Source organism: Trematomus bernacchii, unplaced genomic scaffold (genome assembly GCF_902827165.1).
Source record: "Trematomus bernacchii unplaced genomic scaffold, fTreBer1.1, whole genome shotgun sequence".
Classification (NCBI taxonomy): domain Eukaryota; kingdom Metazoa; phylum Chordata; class Actinopteri; order Perciformes; family Nototheniidae; genus Trematomus; species Trematomus bernacchii.
In genome coordinates, this window is record NW_022987611.1 from 2403372 (window position 1) to 2424036 (window position 20665).

Below are 20665 nucleotides of genomic sequence, written 5' to 3' on the forward strand. Positions count from 1 at the left end.
CTGCTGCTGTGAGGAAATATCTGCCTGAAATTACAATGGGCTTTAATGGAGACATGTTGAACGTTTTTGTCACTTCATGCCCTCAAGAGGCATTTTGTTTAATTATTTTGCTTAATTATTTGTCATTTTTCAAGCTACGAGATGTTTTCCTACGTTTCTCATGAAAAATTATGTCTGAGGAGTGTAGGGTTTGGGAATTATGGCAGGTTTAAAACATTTTTTTTGGGAGAATTTCAAGCACTCTTCCACTCTGTTTTGAGATCAAAGCACTCTAGACTTAACGAGCTGCTCCATCCACACTAATGTTAAAATCTGAAGAAAGCCTCTTTACCAAGCTCCAAACTAAGTTAAATATATCAAGAAGTGTAAAAGATATGAAGAATCTGAATAACAAGTTTTATAGCTGAAGGTGTTGTGATCATTTGAAAGTTGGAATGAAGTGTCTAGCTGAAATTATGTGGAAGGAGAAGCATTTGGCGCAAAGTGTAGGAAAAGAGGATTTGAAGGCATCTCCCATTGACTTCAATGTTAAAAAAAAGAGTTTAAAAAGCTGAATATTTCAAAAAGTATAAAATATTTTTAAAAAGTTGAAGGTTTCCCATCGATTCCTGAACAGGCTGAATAGTTTGATATTTGAATGGTTTCTGTAGCTGAAAGTAAGCTGAAGTTATGGAGAGCCAAAATATTGGTGAAATAATAATAAGGGGAAGAATAAAGAAATTGAAGTACTATAGTGGAATGCTGTGGCACAGCATTCGCACTAATAAATATTTGAAGTACTATAGTGGAATGCTGTGGCACAGCATTCGCACTAATAATAATAAGGGGAAGAATAAAGAAATTGAAGTACTATAGTGGAATGCTGTAAACAGCATTCGCACTAATAAGGGGAAGAATAAAGAAATTGAAGTACTATAGTGGAATGCTGTAAACAGCATTCGCACTAATGAAGTTTATATCAGGCACCTCTGTACCCAGGGCCAGACTATTTTACATGCTGCCGAAAATACACAAGGAAAGACATAAATGGTCCTTACCTCATGAAATTCCTCCGGGCAGACCCATAGTGTCTGATTGCAGCAGCGAAACCTACCGCACGGCCGAGTTCATTGACTTTTACCTCTATCCTCTTTCCATCACCCACGCAAGCTACATAAAGGACACCTACGACTTTTTAAGAAGAATTAGACAACTCAATATACCTCAGGACGCCATGTTATTCACCATGGACGTGGATAGCTTATACACAAACATTGACATCCAAGAAGGCATACAAGCCATAAAAAACATATTCTGGAAACACCCTGATAAAAAAAGACCAGATAAGGAATTACTACAATTATTAGAAATAAATTTGACACGTAATGACTTTGAATTTAATGGAGATTTCTTTCTGCAGATTAAAGGCACTGCTATGGGAAAGAAGTTTGCTCCGGCCTATGCGAACATTTTTATGGCAGAGTGGGAAACCTCTGCCCTGTCCTCCTGCCAAAAGACTCCCACATATTATTTCAGATATCTGGATGACATCTGGGGCGTCTGGTCTCACTCAAAGGAGGATTTTGATTTATTTGTTGTCACTCTGAATAACCACAACAAATCCATCTCACTAAAATCCATCACCAGCTACACCTCAGTGGATTTTCTGGACACCACCACATTCAAAGGAATTAACTTCCATAATACACACAAATTGGATGCTAAAGTATTTTTTAAAGAGACCGACACCCACGCCCTGCTCCACAAAACAAGCCACCATCCGAAACACACTTATGCGGGATTGGTTAAATCACAGCTTTTGAGGTTCCATAGAATATGCAGTAACAGAGATGATTTCATAATGGCCACCAAAACGCTTTTTGGAGCATTGATCTCTAGAGGGTATACTCGTTCCTTTCTAAAAACATGCTTTAGAACGTTTCAACAGACGAAACCCGTTTTGGTCTCCTCCAAATTGCCTTTTATCACTACATATTCCCAGTCAGCTGTTAAATTAGTCAGAGTCATCAAATCCAACTTTCAAAACATTATAGGAAAAACGGACATTTTACAAGACCACAATATAATTGTAGCGTTTAGGAAAAACAGAAACCTGCAGTCTTACTTGGTCAAAGCAAAGATACAACCCATATTGACCCCAAATTCCAGGGGTCACGGGGATTTCTTTCAGCAACAAATCTGGTTGCGCAGCAAATACAACAACAATGTTTATAAAACACAGGATCTGGGCAGCCTACTATCTAAAAACTGTGTATACCTTATTACATGTAAACGTTGTGGACTACAGTATGTGGGTGAAACTGGTAACACAATTTCTATACGATTCACTCAACATAGATATAACATTTTGAGAAGAAAAAACACACTTACTCCATTAGTTACTCACTTCCTGCTCCATGGATGGCAATCCGTTCAAGCAGCGGTCCTGGAGTCCAACTCCAGATGGTCTGTGGCCCAGAGACGTAGATGTGAGAGGCTATGGATAGCCAGATTCGACACAGTGTATCCCAGGGGCCTGAATGAGAGATGAACATGCCTTGATGTGTGACAACGACGGAGAGTGCATTCGATCCTACCGCCGCTTCACGGTGACAGGATTCAACATTTATAACGCCTAACCCTACAAATAAAGTGAGAAATGTAGGCCTGTTACATATATTATTGAGTGATATATATTATACACACTGTTCTGCTTTCTGCACTTACCTCAGCAGCTGTTCTCACTGTAAACATCGCGTCACAATGAAAGCAGTTGTATTAAAAAAAAAATAGCCTAACATCCAGGGGAGATGTGATTAGTGAGTAAACAAACGGTAAAGGGCAGAAAGTCTGATGCACATTTGATCATCTTAAATAACTTATAATCACAACGGGAACAGTTTGCAGAGCTGTGCTTCGTTGACATAAGTCCAGCCATGCGTCACGCCAGAATTTGAAAATACACAGCCGGAAAAAATCTGCCACTTCCTTACAGAGCCCCTCCTCCAACACACACGAACGCGCACATGACCAATGAGGGCATGAGATAAGTTTGTGCACAGATGGAAGGCTGACAGGCAGGTAGGCCATCCAGTTATTTTAGCCGGGCCGGCTAAAATGATTGGTCGTGCTTTTTACAGTACTACGGCTTCCACAGATGACATTTTTTTATGGATTTTTTGTCAAAGCACTTAAGATATTCATTGCTATCGGGATGTTAAGAGCATTCCATGGAATATAACAAAAAGTGTATCTCGAGCCGGTTTCTCAAACTTACCTACCCCACCTTTAATCTATAACATTTTATATTGAAGCCTATAATAGTTATTTTTACAAGATCAAATAACCACGCATATACTAATTCACGGTATTTATTTTAGCGCTTTTACAAGCGTCAAAGCGTATATTATATATGATATTACATATATTAGACATGTAGTACATTGAATACTGTGGACAATACCCACAGGAGCAAAGTAGAACAGCCCTAATATAGCATATAGTCTTGCTTTACATTTACACAGATATTGTAAGAGGGTAGTCTATAACCTTACTATAAAATATTTGTGATTTAAAATGCAAATATGTTAACCACTAACCCCTGTTAGTTTACAACTGGTGATCCACATGTATTAACTGTTAAAAGAGTAGTGAGTGTGAACCCCTCCCTCTCTGTCACCGCCCCTTTCTGCTGCGTCTTCCTGTTGGTCAGCACATTAGATCAGTGAGAGGAGGACAGCGCTGTGATTGGTTGATGTGAGTGTGCCTCCTGTCAGTGAGGAGATGCCTTGCATGTGTTCAGTCTTAGACATTATAACCCAAATAAAAGATAAACGGCTCATAATTAACGTGTTCCACGGAGTGTGAGAACATTTTGGCTGGAACAGTGAAATAGCTCTGAGGGTGTTTATTCGGATGGTGCACAATATCACCATTAGCTGAGTGTATACATATGTATCTTAGATTTATGCCTGTGTGTATAAGTATGACTCAGTGTGTGTTTGAACTCTCTTTACTGCAGGTAAAAGAAGCCAAGGTGACAGAGGCCAGGATCAACGAGGCCCGGGAGCTCTACAGACCAGCGGCAGCTCAGGCTTCCTTATTGTACTTCATAATAAATGACCTCAATAAAATTCAGCCCATGTACCAGTTCTCTCTCAAGGTAGCCTGTCTGTTGACATGCCATGTTTCCACCCCCTCCGAGACCCCTCTTTACACTCACTTCTCCGTTCTTCCCCTCCTTCTTCCATTTGCTCCTTGTGTTTTATGCTCTTTGCTCTGCTTTTATTGTGTTTGCTGCTCCCTAATGTGGTTATGTAGAGCATAATGTCTTCCATATTGTCAGCCAGCGTCGCTGAGAGGAGGCAGCCTGAGATATGGTTTGCAATCACTCCGACTCTGCAGTTAGCTGCCCTGGCACAAGTTATTTCCAACATAATCAAATGAAAACACATTCAGACAGCGTATACCTTTGACCTTGAAAATAAAATGAAACCCATTATAATATGTTCTTCACTCTATTTTAGAGCAAAGTGTGACACAGTCTATGATTACTGACAACTATTGTTCTAAAGTTTCACTGTACTGTTGTTACGGCTATCAATTCTTACATGGATTACAGTTCTAGAACCTTTGATTCATATTTAGATGTGTAGATCTCACAGCACACTGCATCATTTCTGCTGTAGTAACCACAAGTAAGATGGGTCAGCTTAAATTGCATGCAATTATTTTAAGGGTGATGTAGCTACATTTGTTCTGTAAGCGGCATGTGTGGAGAATATTCTGCTTGATGTTAGTAGATACTCTCTACAGCACACTGTGTAAATGCTAATGAAGGAACATGTCACAGTGTGGCTTACTGATCTGTGACTATGGCACAGAGGAAGAAGATATAGCAGGTGTTGGTCTTTTAAAGGACCCAGGAATGAGTCAGCATTTTAAAGTAGGCATTTCGAAGCATGAAAACACAATCACGGATACTTGCATGAATTCTTAGCACATTTCAGTGGATCACAGTGAACTGTGGACACGGCAAAAGTAACATTGATAAATTGATCTTATTCCTATTATTGTGATATTAAGATAAAGAACAACTGTCCAATATGAGCAAGTCACTGACTAATATTGATCATTAGTTTCTATTTGGTAGACCCTAACTGTGTATGCAGCTTCATGGTCAGATCAGTACTTGATGTCAGAGAGTGATCCAGTGTGTGTGTGCAGGCCTTCAGGGTGGTGTTCCAGAGAGCGGTTCTGAGGGCGGAGCCGGGCGAGGCTCTGAAGCAGCGGCTGTCTAACCTAACAGACAGCATCACCTCCTCAGTGTTCCAGTATACCACCAGAGGCCTGTTTGAGTGTGACAAGCTCACGTACAGCACTCAGCTCACCTTCCAGGTAGGAGAGAAGGATGTCATCTTCTGCATGGTTGGTTTTCAGAACAAGCCTTCCATTGAATCAGGAGCTCCTGAGAGCAGCGCCTGTTTGGATCTAATCAAGTGAAAATGAAATGTGGTTTGTACTGAAATAGAACAATTCCAAGTCCTTGCTGCTTGTTGTGTCCCCAGATCCTGCTGATGAATTTGTTTGTAGCCTTTATTTAACCAGGTGAAAATCCCATTGAGATCAACGATCTCTTTTTCAAGGGAGACCTGCGTTACATTGGTTACACATAAAAACAACAGAAAACAAAAAGGACATCACAACATAATTACAGGGGTATACATTAGCAACCTATTCACAATGACAGGTATCTAATAACATTTCATCCAGCCGTGCTTTAAAATGATGCAAGGGAATCAAAATGCTCAGTTTCAATGTTTTTTGCATAGTGTTCCAAGCTAGAGGAGCAGCGCACATAAAAGCTTTAGTACCTAAAACAGTCCTAGCACTTGGCACATGTAATAAGAACACATCCTGGGATCTCAGGCAATAGCTACTTGCCACTCTCTGTGAGATCAAAGAGCATATATAAGTCGGTTTACCCAGCATGGCTTTATATATGAATATGTACCAATGACTGAGCCTCCGACCAGTAAGTGAAGGCAGACCTGCCTTGGCATACAGGGTACAGTGATGAGTAAGTGCTTTACAGTTAGTAACAAATCTCAGAGCACTGTGATAGGCGGCATCTAACCTTTCCAGGCAATGGGCAGGTGCATTCATATAGATCAAATCACCATAGTCCAGCACAGGTCAAAAGGTCACAGTGACTAGCCTTTTCCTAGCTTCAAAAGAGAAACAGGACTTGTTTCTGAAAAAGAAACCTAGTCTAACCCTCAGCTTTTTAAGCAGGTTAGTAGTGTTACCAATGCCGCTTCAATCTCATTAGTATGCATAAAAAAGTGACAGGTCACACCTTCTAAGTCCCGCCCCCTAATTATGTTAATGAGCCCCCTTTGATATGCTAATGAGCCCCTTTGTTTGAGGTGTTATCGCGTACAGGTGTTACATCCTCCCCGGTAGCCCCCACCCCCCTCAGCCCACCCCCCTCCCCCTCACATACAGGTGTTACATCCTCACCGGTAGCCCCCACCCTTCTCAGCCCCCACCCCGCTCAGCCCCCACCCTCTCAACCCACCCCCTCCTTACAGCAGGTTTCACATCCTCCCTGTCGCCCCCACCCCCTCCTCAGCCCCCACCCCTCTCAACCCCCTCCTCCTCCCCCCTCCTGTCCGGTCGGCATGTTCGTTACAGTTTAAATCTTCCGGGGCAAAATTAGAAAAGTGCCGGTTAAAGGTCTTCTATGTTATTTAATGAGCTTTGAAACAAACTGATATGATTCGATATTAAACCAACTAATTTTAGTAGATTAATTAACTATTCAAAACGTGTACAGTAATTTACAATAACACGGGAATAATAAACGGACTGCTCTCCCCCCTCCTGACAACACGCCAGTATCAACGTCGCGGGTCCAATAATGAGTGACTCGACAGTAAAACTAAAACATATCTATAACTAGTTTAGGTAGTTTGAGAGGTAATTAAAATAGCTACGTGTGATATCTGAAGAGTGTGTTTTGTTCCGCTCACCGCATGCAGAGATGCATGTCGATTAGTCCGCAGCACCGGGTCTCTCCCGTCAGATTAGACTTTACTACATCTACTGGAGTGCTTTTGTTTTTGTTACTAAGATACTTTTTAGATACACTTTTGAAGTGAGCAACACTCTACAACTGGTAGAAAGTTAAGTACTTTGTATGGAATTGGGTTTTCTTTAGAGCTGTTTTCAGTGAGACAATGTAGTTTCTGATCATTTTAAGTTTCAAGTTTCAAGGCTTTATGGCATATGCCCATTAGCTACAGTGTAGATATGTCAATGAAAAACATAGGTCACAGGCTCCTCCAACAGTGCACATAAAACAGATAAAATACTGCAATTTGTGCGTAATTCTCTCACAAAGGAACTGTAAGATACACGTTTATGTATGGAAAACTTTATAACTTGGTAAAATATTCATTCATTTGTAATAAATTGAGTTTTCTTCAAGAATCAAACTCTAAATGGAGAGTTTGTGATTTTAACACTGTTTCGATGAAACAATGCAGTTTTGATAACTTGACTTGACTAACATTACTTTTTTTTTTAAATATATGTTTTTAGATGCTTTACTTTTGATTTCTTTCATGTTATTTTAACACAACATTAATTTTTTCATATTTTTCAACATACTGTGATATATTTTTTTTTCTCTCCATTATATTTTTGAATATACAGTGATTTTTATCAAAATACAACATGCAACTATTACATTATACAATATTACGACTTTTTGCGATATTTTCAACACAATATACTTTTTTTTTTGTAGGGCTTCAGGATATTTGGCATGTCATGCATAAAACCGGTATCATCTTTCCTGAAACTGACGTGCTGTCCGTTTTACAAACAAGTTATCTTTCTGCTTCTTCACCCTCTGAATTTTCCTCCCCCGTCCCTCTTACTTCAGCCATCACAACAGCAATCAAGTCAGATCTGTGAAATTAAACACCTCTTCCCAAAGCGTGACTTTCCTATTGAGGGAGTGGGGCAGTGGGGCCTAACCCAATTGGCCAAATATACTAACATGCAGAACATATGGTATGTTTGAAAAAAAAAAAGACTAACCATCTATCCAGTTCAAGCTGTCTTTAAGATGTGACATTGCGCTCTGACTTTTTCCCGTAAAATCGTGACAAACTATTACTTATTAAATTTGACCTCATGCTGCTTGGTTGAAAATGATAGATGAGCATTTACCAACAGATCAACGCGCAATCAACCCATACAGGACATCTCTTTCTACACATTATGTGTTATCACTATAATATCATGTCATTATTTAATGTTGTTTTTGTTTGTGAGTGTGTGTACAACGAAGTCTCTTTGAGAGGAAAATTATAATTGAAAGATCTTAATACCCCCTTATTGTTTAATTACTTCACACAACTATTAAAGAATCCCTATATGAAGTTACATGAGGCTACATTTACTGGTGTGCTTCCCTAGATGATGTAAATAGTCTAAGTGTCATGTTAGGGGGGCATTACGGACCTCAGGAGTCCGCCCTTGGAGGCTTGGAGAGCGGATAAAGAGAGGTGTATTTACTGGTGTGGAGCCCTGGATGATGTAAATAGTCCAAGTGCCATGGAACTCAGGAGTCCGCCCTTTGAGGCGTTGTTAACATTAATGCTTTTTGCTTTTTGTTTTTGTTACTAAGATACTTTTTAGCCTTATGATAGGATGAACTTAAGCTGTAGTCAATAAAGACATGTTTAATAGAGTGTTGCTGTTAGAGAACATACCTGCGCAGCACTCCACCACGTCTTGGCGTTGGCTTCATGGCCTTCACTGTCCTCTCCCTTTGAGTTTTTTCAAAGGCGGGGATACATTTTTCCAAATGATCACTTGTTACCTGGTGACAAACATATGGTTATATAACCTTAAAGAACTAACAAAAAATAATTAAGTATTTGCAATGCATAAACATAGAAGTTATCACTGTCATATTATGATCACTTAATGTAAGTAAGTTTAAGTAAAACTAACACAAGTCAATATTATTCACCTGGGCATTAGTGGGCTTGAGGGTCTCAGGGAGCGTGGACAAAGTGACTTGTCTCTGTATTTGAGGATTCTCAGTGCAGGCACTAACAGGAAGCTGCTGTGCATTAGTGGAGAGTCCTCTGAAGGCAGCTGTTATTTCATTTACACACTCATCTGTTACCTGCTGACTCCTCATAGTAAGTCTAGCCAAGTCAGCTGTTAAGTTGTCCATACCATCGCTTGATAACTGGTAACTTTTGATTGACAGTCCAGCCATGGCAGCTGCCAACTCGTCCATATAATTCTTAAGAACGTGTTGACAATACTACAAAAAAGTGTATATATTAGGTCAGTTAACCTTGAAGAGCTAAACAGTTCAAGTGGTAAGTAACTAAGTATTTGCAATGAATAAACATAGAAATGATCACTGTCATATTATATAATCACTTAATAAGGAGATAAGTAAAACTGACACAGACAGTTTAAACTGCTTGTTAAAACGCTATTGCTTATTGTGTTTTCTCAGCACACTAACATAAATAAGGATGTATAATATAAAAAACTAGAAAACGATATAGTATTTTCAAGTCTTACTTTAGTATGGTAAAATTAAGAATAAGTCACATTAAAGTGTGTCATGATTTTCCGTAAAAAAGTCAAGTATAGTTTGTCAAAAGAATATGAAAAAAATCATTTTGTAGAGTAGTATGTTGAAAATCTCAGTGTTTAACTGAACACACCTACATGTGATAATGCCTCGAACAAAGGGGTAATTAGCATACAAAGGGGGGTCACTAGCATCAGTGGGGGAAAGGTGCTACGGGAATGAACTTTGAGGAGGGGGAACTTGTAAGAATTTCCAGCTTTTGAAGACAATTATATGGTACCCGTCCTTACAGCTAAACAAATCCTATGCCAGGTATTCAACAGACCACAAGAAGCACAAGAAGCCCCAGAAAGGATTACATTCAGAGCTAATAATGATGAAACCGAAGAAGAAGCAAAGCAGATTATAATCGTTGCGGGTGAAAGGATAGAGAATTTGCAAGTGATGTTAATGCACTTATCTGATATAAAAAATGCATTCATTTACTTCCAAGAGACCCCTAAACATCTACTTGGGCAATGTGAATTGAACGATAAACCGATCACTGTAAATGAAACGCGGAGAGAGGCAGCAGTGCAAATCGTTAAGTCTATTACCTTGTATCCACTACGACATTAACTTGGTCAAATGTAATATGTCTTTCTGAAGATGTGGCGAATGGTGTGTTTTTCAATTAAACAACCATAACAAATGAAAATGTGTTTTATTTTTGCTTTCATATATAGTAATAGTATTAACTCCTCTGACTAGACTGTACTAAAATAAGACGTTTCACTGTTAAATAAAAATGGAAGTAGAAAATCGAGATAATGATGAGGCTCGTTATGTATCCAGTAACTATGAACAGCAGTTTGAAAATGTTATTTAACCCTTTAACTCTAATTGACAAATCTAAAATAGCCTCTAGCTTATCTATAAGTTTGTGATTTTAACACTTATTCACTGACACAAGGCAGATTATGGCTTTTTTCTCTTGCCAAGATACTTTTAGACACACTTTGAGGTATGCAAAACCTTAAAACTAGAAAATGAAGTACATTGTCTGATTAGATTTTTTCGTAAAGACTGTTTCTCTAAAAGTTTGTGATTTTTAACACTTATTTACTGACACAAGGCAGATTTTGACTTTTTTTCTCTTTTCATGTGTTACCAAGATACTTTTTAGATACACTTTTATGTATGCAACACTTAACAAAGGGGTATAATATGAAGTACTTTGTAAGGGAATGGGGGTTTCTTTAATACCCCGTTTTTTTTTTCTAAAAAACACTTGTACAGTTAAATAATGTAGGTTTTCTCTGATATTCTAGTTATTTTCAGCTACCAAGATACTTTTGTTGATACACTTTTATGTAGGAACATTTGGCAACTGGTAGAATGTCAATTATTTTGTAACAAAAATGTATTTTCTTAAAGACTGTGACTCTAAAAGGGAAGTTGGTGATTTTAACACTTCTATTTTCCCCCCGTTGTCTTTCACTTACTGTTTTGATACAGTTTTATGTATGACAACTTTACAACTGATAGAAAGTTAAGTACTTTTTCTTTCATATTATTTTAACACAACATTACTTTTTTCATATTTTTCAACATACTGTGATATATATATATATTTTTTTTCTCTCCATTATATTTTTGAATATACAGCAAACTCCTGGACTACTATCGTCACCACCATTGTGGACACCCACATATTGCAGTACTACTGCTGCTGATGTTACTCCTGGGGCCAAGACGTCTCTGTTTCTGAACATAGTGAAATCGGAGTTGGTTGATATTCTGGAGAGGGTGCTGCATCGGTACAGAGAAGAAATCTGCAATGGATGTCGAGTCAGCCACCCCAGCCAGAGGCAACACGATTGTCTGAATGACATTCCAGAATATTTCTTCAGAAACAATTACAACGCGTTAATGAAAAGACTTTGGCTCGCCGACTTCATTACTGTGATTGACCAGTCTTAATGATAAAAACATTTACACGGCTGAATGGAGGATCCAAGGCGCTTCGGAGGCTTTTCTGCACAATCTCAAAAACTGCAGACGCCTCAAGGAGAGACTTGAAAAGATCCATGCCGAGCTGGATGGAGAAGAAGAAGACTAATAACCAGCGGTTGATTGAAGCCAGGGATTTTTATTTATTTTTTTTTTTTTCGATACTTTGACTTTTCTTTAAAGTAAAATAAAAAAAAGGGATAACTACTATGGAAAACAATCTGTATATATTTATCAGAATGCAGTCAATACCTGTTTAATAAGTGTGTTGTTGATGACGATTGAAAACAGAATGAGTAGTGATCCCCGTGTAAACAGAATGGCTGAAGTTTGTAAACTAGAAGACATTTTGGATATCGTTCATTCTGGCAGTACTATTCCGGGTCATTGGGAAACGATTATAAACGAAACATTTAAAGTGGTACTGGAATCTTCATTTTCCGAAACATTCTGTAACATTAGTCAAGTCATAGTATAGTTTGACAAAAAGATCTTGAAAAAGTCATGACATTGTGTGTTGAAATGGTTTTGAATAAACACATCAGTATTTAAAAAAGTAAAATTGTATCAAGTGCATCAGACAACTCAAATTACTCCATTTGAACCATATTATAAATAAGTAAAAAATGGTCATAGTATATAGCAGGGCTGTTTAATAGTTTTCTGTGTTCTGTGTTCTGTGTGTCAGTGTTGCAGTGTTTCAGTGTTCTGTGTTTCAGTGTTGCAGTGTTTCAGTGTTTTGGGTGTCAGTGTGTCAGTGTTGCAGTGTTTCAGTGTTTTCAGTGTTTCAGTGTTTTCAGTGTTTCAGTGTTTTCAGTGTTTCAGTGTGTCTGTGTTTCAGTGCTTCAGTGTTTCAGTGTTTCAGTGTGTCTGTGTTTCAGTGCTTCAGTGTTTCAGTGTTCTGTGTGTCAGTGTTTCAGGGGTCAGTGTTTTGTGTGTCAGTATTTCTGTGTGTCAGTGTTTCAGTGTTTCAGTATTTCAGTGTGTCAGTGTTTTGTGTTTTTGTGTGTCAGTGTTTCAGTGTTTTCAGTGTTTCAGTGTTTCAGTGTGTCTGTGTTTCAGTGCTTCAGTGTTTCAGTGTTTCAGTGTGTCTGTGTTTCAGTGCTTCAGTGTTTCAGTGTTTCAGTGTTCTGTGTGTCAGTGTTTCAGGGGTCAGTGTTTTGTGTGTCAGTATTTCTGTGTGTCAGTGTTTCAGTGTTTCAGTATTTCAGTGTGTCAGTGTTTTGTGTTTTTGTGTGTCAGTGTTTCAGTGTTTATGTGTTTCAGTGTTTTCAGTGTTTTGTGTTTCAGTGTTTCAGTGTGTTTGTGTTTCAGTGTTTTCAGTGTTTTGTGTTTCAGTGTTTCAGTGTTTTTGTGTTTCTGTGTTTTTGTGTTTTGTGTTTCAGTGTTTCAGTGTGTTTGTGTTTCAGTGTTTTGTGTTTCAGTGTTTCAGTGTTTTTGTGTTTCTGTGTTTTTGTGTTGCAGTGTTTCAGTGTTTTCAGTGTTTTGTGTTTCAGTGTTTCAGTGTTTTTTGTGTTTCAGTGTTTCTGTGTTTCAGTGTTTTTTGTGTTTCTGTGTTTCTGTGTTTTTGTGTGTCAGTGTTTTCAGTGTGTCAGTGTTTCAGTGTTGCAGTGTTTCAGTGTTTTCAGTGTTTTGTGTTTCAGTGTTTCAGTGTGTCTGTGTTTCAGTGTTTCAGTGTTTTCAGTGTTTCAGTGCTTCAGTGTTTCAGTGTTTCAGTGTTTCAGTGTGTCTGTGTTTCAGTGCTTCAGTGTTTCAGTGTTCTGTGTGTCAGTGTTTCAGGGGTCAGTGTTTTGTGTGTCAGTATTTCTGTGTGTCAGTGTTTCAGTGTTTCAGTATTTCAGTGTGTTTTGTGTTTTTGTGTGTCAGTGTTTTCAGTGTTTCAGTGTTTTCAGTGTTTCAGTGTGTCTGTGTTTCAGTGCTTCAGTGTTTCAGTGTTTCAGTGTGTCTGTGTTTCAGTGCTTCAGTGTTTCAGTGTTTCAGTGTTCTGTGTGTCAGTGTTTCAGGGGTCAGTGTTTTGTGTGTCAGTATTTCTGTGTGTCAGTGTTTCAGTATTTCAGTGTGTCAGTGTTTTGTGTTTTTGTGTGTCAGTGTTTCAGTGTTTATGTGTTTCAGTGTTTTCAGTGTTTTGTGTTTCAGTGTTTCAGTGTGTTTGTGTTTCAGTGTTTTCAGTGTTTTGTGTTTCAGTGTTTCAGTGTTTTTGTGTTTCTGTGTTTCTGTGTTTTTGTGTTGCAGTGTTTCAGTGTTTTCAGTGTTTTGTGTTTCAGTGTTTCAGTGTTTTTTGTGTTTCAGTGTTTCTGTGTTTCAGTGTTTTTTGTGTTTCTGTGTTTCTGTGTTTTTGTGTGTCAGTGTTTTCAGTGTGTCAGTGTTTCAGTGTTGCAGTGTTTCAGTGTTTTCAGTGTTTTGTGTTTCAGTGTTTCAGTGTGTCTGTGTTTCAGTGTTTTCAGTGTTTCAGTGCTTCAGTGTTTCAGTGTTTCAGTGTTTCAGTGTGTCTGTGTTTCAGTGCTTCAGTGTTTCAGTGTTTCAGTGTTCTGTGTGTCAGTGTTTCAGGGGTCAGTGTTTTGTGTGTCAGTATTTCAGTGTGTCAGTGTTTCAGTCTTTCAGTATTTCAGTGTGTCAGTGTTTTGTGTTTCAGTGTTTATGTGTTTCAGTGTTTTGTGTTTCAGTGTGTCAGTGTTTCATTGTTTCAGTATTTCAGTGTGTCAGTGTTTTGTGTTTCAGTGTTTATGTGTTTCAGTGTTTTGTGTTTCAGTGTGTTTGTGTTTCAGTGTTTTCAGTGTTTTGTGTTTCAGTGTTTCAGTGTTTTTGTGTTTCTGTGTTTTTGTGTTGCAGTGTTTCAGTGTTTTCAGTGTTTTGTGTTTCAGTGTTTTTGTGTTTCTGTGTTTGAGTTTTTTTGTGTTTCTGTGTTTCTGTGTTTTTGTGTGTCAGTGTTTTCAGTGTGTCAGTGTTTCAGTGTTGCAGTGTTTCAGTGTTTTCAGTGTTTTGTGTTTCAGTGTTTCAGTGTTTTTGTGTTTCAGTGTTTCAGTGTTTTGTGTGTCAGAGTGTCAGTGTTTACAGCCTTTCTTTGCTCTGATCAATCCCCAGGGATCCTCCCCTGGAAGGAATATAGCAGGATGAGAAAAAAACATTAAAAAAAAAACGTATCTTAGAAGTGGCTATAACATTTGATGCAATTCTAAAAGATAGTCAGATTCCTAAAAAGTTACAAACGGATGCTGGAAAAGAATTATTTGTTTCTTCAGCAAGGCTTCAAAAATCTTGTTAAATAATTCTTTTCCAGCATCCGTTTGTAACTTTTTAGGAATCTGACTATCTTTTAGAATTGCATCAAATGTTATAGCCACTTCTAAGATACGTTTTTTTTTTAATGTTTTTTTCTCATCCTGCTATATTCCTTCCAGGGGAGGATCCCTGGGGATTGATCAGAGCAAAGAAAGGCTGTAAACACTGACACTCTGACACACAAAACACTGAAACACTGAAACACAAAAACACTGAAACACTGAAACACAAAACACTGAAAACACTGAAACACTGCAACACTGAAACACTGACACACTGAAAACACTGACACACAAAAACACAGAAACACAGAAACACAAAAAAAACTCAAACACAGAAACACTGAAACACAAAAAACACTGAAACACAAAACACTGAAAACACTGAAACACTGCAACACAAAAACACAGAAACACAAAAACACTGAAACACTGAAACACAAAACACTGAAAACACTGAAACACAAACACACTGAAACACTGAAACACAAAACACTGAAACACATAAACACTGAAACACAAAACACTGACACACTGAAATACTGAAACAATGAAACACTGACACACTGAAACACTGAAACACAAAACACTGAAACACATAAACACTGAAACACAAAACACTGACACACTGAAATACTGAAAGACTGAAACACTGACACACTGAAATACTGACACACAAAACACTGACCCCTGAAACACTGACACACAGAACACTGAAACACTGAAACACTGAAGCACTGAAACACAGACACACTGAAACACTGAAACACTGAAACACTGAAGCACTGAAACACTGAAAACACTGAAACACTGAAACACAGACACACTGAAACACTGAAACACAAAACACTGAAAACACTGAAACACTGCAACACTGAAACACTGACACACTGAAAACACTGACACACAAAAACACAGAAACACAGAAACACAAAAAACACTGAAACACAGAAACACTGAAACACAAAAAACACTGAAACACTGAAACACAAAACACTGAAAACACTGAAACACTGCAACACAAAACACAGAAACACAAAAACACTGAAACACTGAAACACAAAACACTGAAACACAAACACACTGAAACACTGAAACACAAAACACAAAAACACAGAAACACAAAAACACTGAAACACTGAAACACAAAACACTGAAAACACTGAAACACAAACACACTGAAACACTGAAACACAAAACACTGAAAACACTGAAACACATAAACACTGAAACACTGACACACAAAAACACAAAACACTGACACACTGAAATACTGAAACACTGAAACACTGACACACAGAAATACTGACACACAAAACACTGACCCCTGAAACACTGACACACAGAACACTGAAACACTGAAACACTGAAGCACTGAAACACAGACACACTGAAACACTGAAACACTGAAGCACTGAAACACAGACACACTGAAACACTGAAAACACTGAAAACACTGAAACACTGACACACAAAAACACAAAACACTGACACACTGAAATACTGAAACACTGAAACACTGACACACAGAAATACTGACACACAAAACACTGACCCCTGAAACACTGACACACAGAACACTGAAACACTGAAGCACTGAAACACAGACACACTGAAACACTGAAACACTGAAGCACTGAAACACAGACACACTGAAACACTGAAAACACTGAAACACTGAAAACACTGAAACACTGAAAACACTGAAACACTGCAACACTGACACACTGACACCCAAAACACTGAAACACTGCAACACTGAAACACAGAACACTGAAACACTGCAACACTGACACACAAAACACAGAACACAGAAAACTATTAAACAGCCCTGCTATATACTATGACCATTTTTTACTTATTTATAATATGGTTCAAATGGAGTAATTTGAGTTGTCTGATGCACTTGATACAATTTTACTTTTTTAAATACTGATGTGTTTATTCAAAACCATTTCAACACACAATGTCATGACTTTTTCAAGATCTTTTTGTCAAACTATACTATGACTTGACTAATGTTACAGAATGTTTCGGAAAATGAAGATTCCAGTACCACTTTAAATGTTTCGTTTATAATCGTTTCCCAATGACCCGGAATAGTACTGCCAGAATGAACGATATCCAAAATGTCTTCTAGTTTACAAACTTCAGCCATTCTGTTTACACGGGGATCACTACTCATTCTGTTTTCAATCGTCATCAACAACACACTTATTAAACAGGTATTGACTGCATTCTGATAAATATATACAGATTGTTTTCCATAGTAGTTATCCCTTTTTTTTATTTTACTTTAAAGAAAAGTCAAAGTATCGAAAAAAAAAAAAAATAAATAAAAATCCCTGGCTTCAATCAACCGCTGGTTATTAGTCTTCTTCTTCTCCATCCAGCTCGGCATGGATCTTTTCAAGTCTCTCCTTGAGGCGTCTGCAGTTTTTGAGATTGTGCAGAAAAGCCTCCGAAGCGCCTTGGATCCTCCATTCAGCCGTGTAAATGTTTTTATCATTAAGACTGGTCAATCACAGTAATGAAGTCGGCGAGCCAAAGTCTTTTCATTAACGCGTTGTAATTGTTTCTGAAGAAATATTCTGGAATGTCATTCAGACAATCGTGTTGCCTCTGGCTGGGGTGGCTGACTCGACATCCATTGCAGATTTCTTCTCTGTACCGATGCAGCACCCTCTCCAGAATATCAACCAACTCCGATTTCACTATGTTCAGAAACAGAGACGTCTTGGCCCCAGGAGTAACATCAGCAGCAGTAGTACTGCAATATGTGGGTGTCCACAATGGTGGTGACGATAGTAGTCCAGGAGTTTGCTGTATATTCAAAAATATAATGGAGAGAAAAAAAAATATATATATATCACAGTATGTTGAAAAATATGAAAAAAGTAATGTTGTGTTAAAATAATATGAAAGAAAAAGTACTTAACTTTCTATCAGTTGTAAAGTTGTCATACATAAAACTGTATCAAAACAGTAAGTGAAAGACAACGGGGGGAAAATAGAAGTGTTAAAATCACCAACTTCCCTTTTAGAGTCACAGTCTTTAAGAAAATACATTTTTGTTACAAAATAATTGACATTCTACCAGTTGCCAAATGTTCCTACATAAAAGTGTATCAACAAAAGTATCTTGGTAGCTGAAAATAACTAGAATATCAGAGAAAACCTACATTATTTAACTGTACAAGTGTTTTTTAGAAAAAAAAAACGGGGTATTAAAGAAACCCCCATTCCCTTACAAAGTACTTCATATTATACCCCTTTGTTAAGTGTTGCATACATAAAAGTGTATCTAAAAAGTATCTTGGTAACACATGAAAAGAGAAAAAAAGTCAAAATCTGCCTTGTGTCAGTAAATAAGTGTTAAAAATCACAAACTTTTAGAGAAACAGTCTTTACGAAAAAATCTAATCAGACAATGTACTTCATTTTCTAGTTTTAAGGTTTTGCATACCTCAAAGTGTGTCTAAAAGTATCTTGGCAAGAGAAAAAAGCCATAATCTGCCTTGTGTCAGTGAATAAGTGTTAAAATCACAAACTTATAGATAAGCTAGAGGCTATTTTAGATTTGTCAATTAGAGTTAAAGGGTTAAATAACATTTTCAAACTGCTGTTCATAGTTACTGGATACATAACGAGCCTCATCATTATCTCGATTTTCTACTTCCATTTTTATTTAACAGTGAAACGTCTTATTTTAGTACAGTCTAGTCAGAGGAGTTAATACTATTACTATATATGAAAGCAAAAATAAAACACATTTTCATTTGTTATGGTTGTTTAATTGAAAAACACACCATTCGCCACATCTTCAGAAAGACATATTACATTTGACCAAGTTAATGTCGTAGTGGATACAAGGTAATAGACTTAACGATTTGCACTGCTGCCTCTCTCCGCGTTTCATTTACAGTGATCGGTTTATCGTTCAATTCACATTGCCCAAGTAGATGTTTAGGGGTCTCTTGGAAGTAAATGAATGCATTTTTTATATCAGATAAGTGCATTAACATCACTTGCAAATTCTCTATCCTTTCACCCGCAACGATTATAATCTGCTTTGCTTCTTCTTCGGTTTCATCATTATTAGCTCTGAATGTAATCCTTTCTGGGGCTTCTTGTGCTTCTTGTGGTCTGTTGAATACCTGGCATAGGATTTGTTTAGCTGTAAGGACGGGTACCATATAATTGTCTTCAAAAGCTGGAAATTCTTACAAGTTCCCCCTCCTCAAAGTTCATTCCCGTAGCACCTTTCCCCCACTGATGCTAGTGACCCCCCTTTGTATGCTAATTACCCCTTTGTTCGAGGCGTTATCACATGTAGGTGTGTTCAGTTAAACACTGAGATTTTCAACATACTACTCTACAAAATGATTTTTTCATATTCTTTTGACAAACTATACTTGACTTTTTTACGGAAAATCATGACACACTTTAATGTGACTTATTCTTAATTTTACCATACTAAAGTAAGACTTGAAAATACTATATCGTTTTCTAGTTTTTTATATTATACATCCTTATTTATGTTAGTGTGCTGAGAAAACACAATAAGCAATAGCGTTTTAACAAGCAGTTTAAACTGTCTGTGTCAGTTTTACTTATCTCCTTATTAAGTGATTATATAATATGACAGTGATCATTTCTATGTTTATTCATTGCAAATACTTAGTTACTTACCACTTGAACTGTTTAGCTCTTCAAGGTTAACTGACCTAATATATACACTTTTTTGTAGTATTGTCACCACGTTCTTAAGAATTATATGGACGAGTTGGCAGCTGCCATGGCTGGACTGTCAATCAAAAGTTACCAGTTATCAAGCGATGGTATGGACAACTTAACAGCTGACTTGGCTAGACTTACTATGAGGAGTCAGCAGGTAACAGATGAGTGTGTAAATGAAATAACAGCTGCCTTCAGAGGACTCTCCACTAATGCACAGCAGCTTCCTGTTAGTGCCTGCACTGAGAATCCTCAAATACAGAGACAAGTCACTTTGTCCACGCTCCCTGAGACCCTCAAGCCCACTAATGCCCAGGTGAATAATATTGACTTGTGTTAGTTTTACTTAAACTTACTTACATTAAGTGATCATAATATGACAGTGATAACTTCTATGTTTATGCATTGCAAATACTTAATTATTTTTTGTTAGTTCTTTAAGGTTATATAACCATATGTTTGTCACCAGGTAACAAGTGATCATTTGGAAAAATGTATCCCCGCCTTTGAAAAAACTCAAAGGGAGAGGACAGTGAAGGCCATGAAGCCAACGCCAAGACGTGGTGGAGTGCTGCGCAGGTATGTTCTCTAACAGCAACACTCTATTAAACATGTCTTTATTGACTACAGCTTAAGTTCATCCTATCATAAGGCTAAAAAGTATCTTAGTAACAAAAACAAAAAGCAAAAAGCATTAATGTTAACAACGCCTCAAAGGGCGGACTCCTGAGTTCCATGGCACTTGGACTATTTACATCATCCAGGGCTCCACACCAGTAAATACACCTCTCTTTATCCGCTCTCCAAGCCTCCAAGGGCGGACTCCTGAGGTCCGTAATGCCCCCCTAACATGACACTTAGACTATTTACATCATCTAGGGAAGCACACCAGTAAATGTAGCCTCATGTAACTTCATATAGGGATTCTTTAATAGTTGTGTGAAGTAATTAAACAATAAGGGGGTATTAAGATCTTTCAATTATAATTTTCCTCTCAAAGAGACTTCGTTGTACACACACTCACAAACAAAAACAACATTAAATA

The 20665-nt window shown here is 37.7% G+C and overlaps 1 protein-coding gene across 1 annotated transcript in view; it reads left to right on the forward strand.

Annotated features, from left to right (window-relative positions):
• LOC117483631 (dynein heavy chain 9, axonemal-like) overlaps window positions 1-20665 on the forward strand; it is a 116910-nt gene that overhangs the window by 77294 nt on the left and 18951 nt on the right. Inside the window, 3 exon segments of the mRNA XM_034132009.1 lie at window positions 4006-4141; window positions 5206-5376; window positions 6408-6417. Coding sequence (XP_033987900.1) covers window positions 4006-4141; window positions 5206-5376; window positions 6408-6417 — 317 coding nt within the window.